This window comes from Sinocyclocheilus rhinocerous, unplaced genomic scaffold, assembly GCF_001515625.1.
Source record: "Sinocyclocheilus rhinocerous isolate Xijiao unplaced genomic scaffold, SAMN03320098_v1.1 scaffold3117, whole genome shotgun sequence".
Classification (NCBI taxonomy): domain Eukaryota; kingdom Metazoa; phylum Chordata; class Actinopteri; order Cypriniformes; family Cyprinidae; genus Sinocyclocheilus; species Sinocyclocheilus rhinocerous.
This window is the reverse complement of record NW_015629109.1, coordinates 498,204-502,153: the sequence shown is the minus strand read 5'-3', so window position 1 is coordinate 502,153 and position 3,950 is coordinate 498,204. Positions and strand designations below refer to the sequence as shown.

Below are 3,950 nucleotides of genomic sequence, written 5' to 3'. Positions count from 1 at the left end.
TCTGTCTGTCTGTCTGTCTGTCTATCTATCTATCTATCTATCTGCCTGACCATCCATCCATCCATCCATAATTTAGGTTTTGACAAGGTTGTCTCAAATTTATGAACAAACGTTGCTATGTTAATAGAATGTTCATTCTGAGTTATATGGTCTTCACAAATGTTCTCAAAACAGCAGCACAAAAAGTTATTTATACATTGATTATTATATGCCTTTTATTTCTGAAACTTTTTAGTCGGACACTCGTCGTTATTTTTTAATGTTACTACTCTCAGTAACATAATGTTCCCATAATTTAACATTGTTTGCAGTGTGTGTGTGTGTGTGTGTGTGTGTGTGTGTGTTAGTCTGTATGTTCCTGTCTGTCTCACTGACTGTCTGTCCATCTGTCAATCTGTTAGCAGTTAGCAATAAGTGAGCCTGGGACTATACATACAATAAGATGCAAAATGTGCATTTTATGTTTATTGTTTTAATGTGTCCATTTTACTGAAACCTACAATAGTCTGCTTAATAGGTTGACTATCATTAACACAAAATGTCAACTTGTTTTCAGTAAAGAGTATCTTTATTTTTTGAGGCAATACTAGCAGTTATTTTATTTTTATTTATTTTTTATTTTTTAACTAAAAGAGTTTTTTTTATGTTTATTGTTTTAATGTGTCCATTTTACTGAAACCTACAATAGTCTGCTTAATAGGTTGACTATCATTAACACAAAATGTCAACTTGTTTTCAGTAAAGAGTATCTTTATTTTTTGAGGCAATAATAGCAGTTATTTTATTTTTATTTATTTTTTATTTTTTTAACTAAAACTGTATTTGAAGAGTTCAGATGCAAAAACCTCTAAGTGCCTTCTGAAATTTTCTTCTAAAATTAGCATTTTTCTCAGGCTTGTATGCTTATGTTCAGTTATTTCACTTTAATGGCAATAAGAACCTATTCATTGCCATAAAAGTGAAATTACTGAACCTACACACAGGAACTTGGGAAAAATGCTAATTTTAGAAGAAAATTTCAAACGTATTGTAGAGACTTTAATTTGTATTCCTATAAAAATGGAATTTAACAAATAAATATACCTTGAGAAATCTAAAATTGCATAAGAAGTCCACAAAAATGTTCCCTCTGAAATGTATTGTTGTCGCTATCTATCTATCTATCTATCTATCTATCTATCTATCTGATGAAACTCCAACTTTCTTGTCATTCAAAGCTATGAGCTCGTGATGCCTAGCAGCGCGTATCTATACTGTGCGGCGCGAGCTCCTTGTATGGAGCGACACGCGTGAGGAAGATCGCGCGCAGATGGGTGGGGGCCTTGTGGAAACTGATCCGCCACAGCGCGCACAGTCTAAAACAGACTCTTAACGTACTGCCAAACCGGAGGGACACGGAAACGCCCCGTACCCGACTCCCCCTGCCAGTCTCCACATCTCTGGGGAAACATCTGAACTAATTCAACAGGGCAAAGGCTGAAGTAGCTGGAGGGACCAAAAGCATCTGAGATTTGTTTGTGGAAGTATAGCGGCGCTCATGGCGGCAGCTCGGCTGCTTTAGGAGGGTCACTTCAGTCAGTGGATTTTAGAGGGAGAAACTCGTCTGTTGGATGTCAGTCAGAAGAATAATGGATGCTCTCAGATTGTCCGCTGCTATTCTTCTACTTCTGTCTTTATTCAGCTGTGGAAGCGCTATACAGTTTCCCGACTCCCATCTGTAAGTAGGCAGCACAAAACTTGCTATTATTGTTATGATTTCTGAGTTGTTTCACTTCTTACTATCAACATTTTTGTTGGCTATAATTGCAAAAAAAGACTTTTACGTTTTTGTATTCCAAGAGCGGAAGATAGACTGGTACTCTTCAAGCCAGAAGTTGCGTCTTACTGGACGCGTTTACACAGGAATATGCATGTTCTGTCTTCGCTATTTTGGGCACAGTTGTTGGTAGATAGACATGCGTAAGACGGACGTCTTTGGCCGTTGCGTCGCGTTTCAGTGGCGGTGTTTTAAGCTACAGTTTTTTATAAATCGATTTGACACTTTTCTCCAATGCAATGTACTTGTTCTCAAAACAATTAGCACAGCCATCCAAACACAAAACTATTACCAAACAGTTCAACTTCACTACAAAATGAAGCACTGCAATTTTTTCTAGTAATGCATTAATTAAAAGTAAATATTAACATCAAATCTATAGGTGTGTTCTCTATTGATTATAAAACGCATTCAGCTGTAGATGCACAAATATGTTAATGAAAATACATGTTTATTGCAATTCTTCAACAGGGAGTTTTGTTTTACATAAATTGTGTCTATCTAAACTATCCAAAACCAACACCTGCTATCACCCATGAGAAAAAAAAACGAATTGCTTTAAACTTAAAATCTGTTTTTAAGTCAAGAACTGCAAACAAACTTTTCTGATAACTACAGATCAGTCTTTTACAGCACATGATAAATCTTTTTAGCTGTGGAAATACTGGTGTTCTAATAATTTTGGCCACCACTGTATATACACACATGAGTGTGTTTGCTGTATACATGAATTATCCTGAATTATTGATCTTGCCTTTCATTTACATTTGGAAGAGAATTTCATTGCATTTTATCTTCACTAATTATTTGCTGCGCTTGTATCATAGGGGGAAAAATGTAAGAAGGTAGAATCCATGCTTGACAAGCTCCTGTCTCAACATCTCATACCATGTCACCCTGTATCCCAAGACTGGTCACCCACTGAAGCTAACCAGGGTTGATCAGTACTTGGATGGGAGACCTCCTGGGAAAACTAGGTTGTTGCTGGAAGAGGTGTTAGTGAGGCCACTAGGGGGTGCTCACCCTGTGGTCTGTGTGAGTCCTAGTGCCCCAGAATAGTGATGGGGCAAAAAGGACTGTCCTTCGGATGAGATATTAAACCAAGGTCCTGACTCTCTGTGGTCATTAAAAACCCATGATGTCTTTTGAAACGAGTAGAGGTGTGACCTCAGCATCTTGGACAAATCTGCCCATTGGCCTTTGACCATCATGGCCTCCTAAGCACACTGGTGGTGGATGAGGAGATACCCCCTCACAATGTAAAAACGCTTTGAGTGTTTAGAAAAGTGCTATATAAATATAATAAATTATTATTATTATCATCATCATCTCCACTGGCAACTTCCTTTGTGGCTGGTGGTGTTGTTCTGGACCACCATGTCAGCAATGCTCCTGTTCCATTCAAAATAATCTTGATTGTCCACCTGAATGATCTCAAACTTAAATTCTGAAAAATGTTTGGACATTTACAGTAAATAACATAAGCTGTCCCTGGAGGACTATAGGAGGACACCCCCCACCCCAGGAGAGGCCACGATTTTTTTACATGGTCAATTAGGGTAATTCTGATTTCATTTTAAATTCAACTGCACCTTCTACCTCTCCTTCCACCCCTTATACCCTGTTGTCCACTTTCTCTCTGTCCATGTCATCTTACAGTTTCTCCTCATGCTCTTTCCACTACACCAATGCCCTCCTCTCTACTCATCTCTTCTCCCTTTCTTTCCCCTCTCCCCTTTTCTCACTCCCTCCTCTCTGCTCATCTCTTTCTACCTGTTCCACTCTTCTTCTTCTCTCTCATTACACCCCTTTCTCTATCCACTCACCATCTTATAGACTTACACCTCTTTATTTCATTATTTGTTTTTAGTTTTATTTCATTTGTATTTGTTTCTATTATTATTATTATTATTATTATTAATTTTTCTTGCTCTTTTTATAGCAGCAATATCACCCTGAAGCCCAAGACTGGTCACCCACTGAAGCTAAGCAGGGTTGAGCCTGGTTAGTACCTGGATGCGAGACCTCCTGGGAAAACTAGGTTGCTGCTGGAAGAGGTGTTAGTGAGGCCAGCAAGGGGTGCTCACCCTGTGGTCTGCGTGGGTCCTAACGCCCCAGTATAGTGACGGGGATA

General features: G+C 38.5%; 1 protein-coding gene across 1 annotated transcript in view; it reads left to right on the top strand.

Moving 5' to 3' along the window:
* Positions 1-1,175: 1,175 nt before the first annotated feature.
* Positions 1,176-3,950, top strand: part of cacna2d1a (calcium channel, voltage-dependent, alpha 2/delta subunit 1a) — an 85,801-nt gene continuing 83,026 nt past the window's right edge. Inside the window, exon 1 of the mRNA XM_016550662.1 lies at positions 1,176-1,717. Within this exon, the coding sequence (XP_016406148.1) occupies positions 1,611-1,717 (107 nt within the window). The 5' untranslated portion in view covers positions 1,176-1,610. The remainder of the gene's footprint in view (positions 1,718-3,950) is intronic.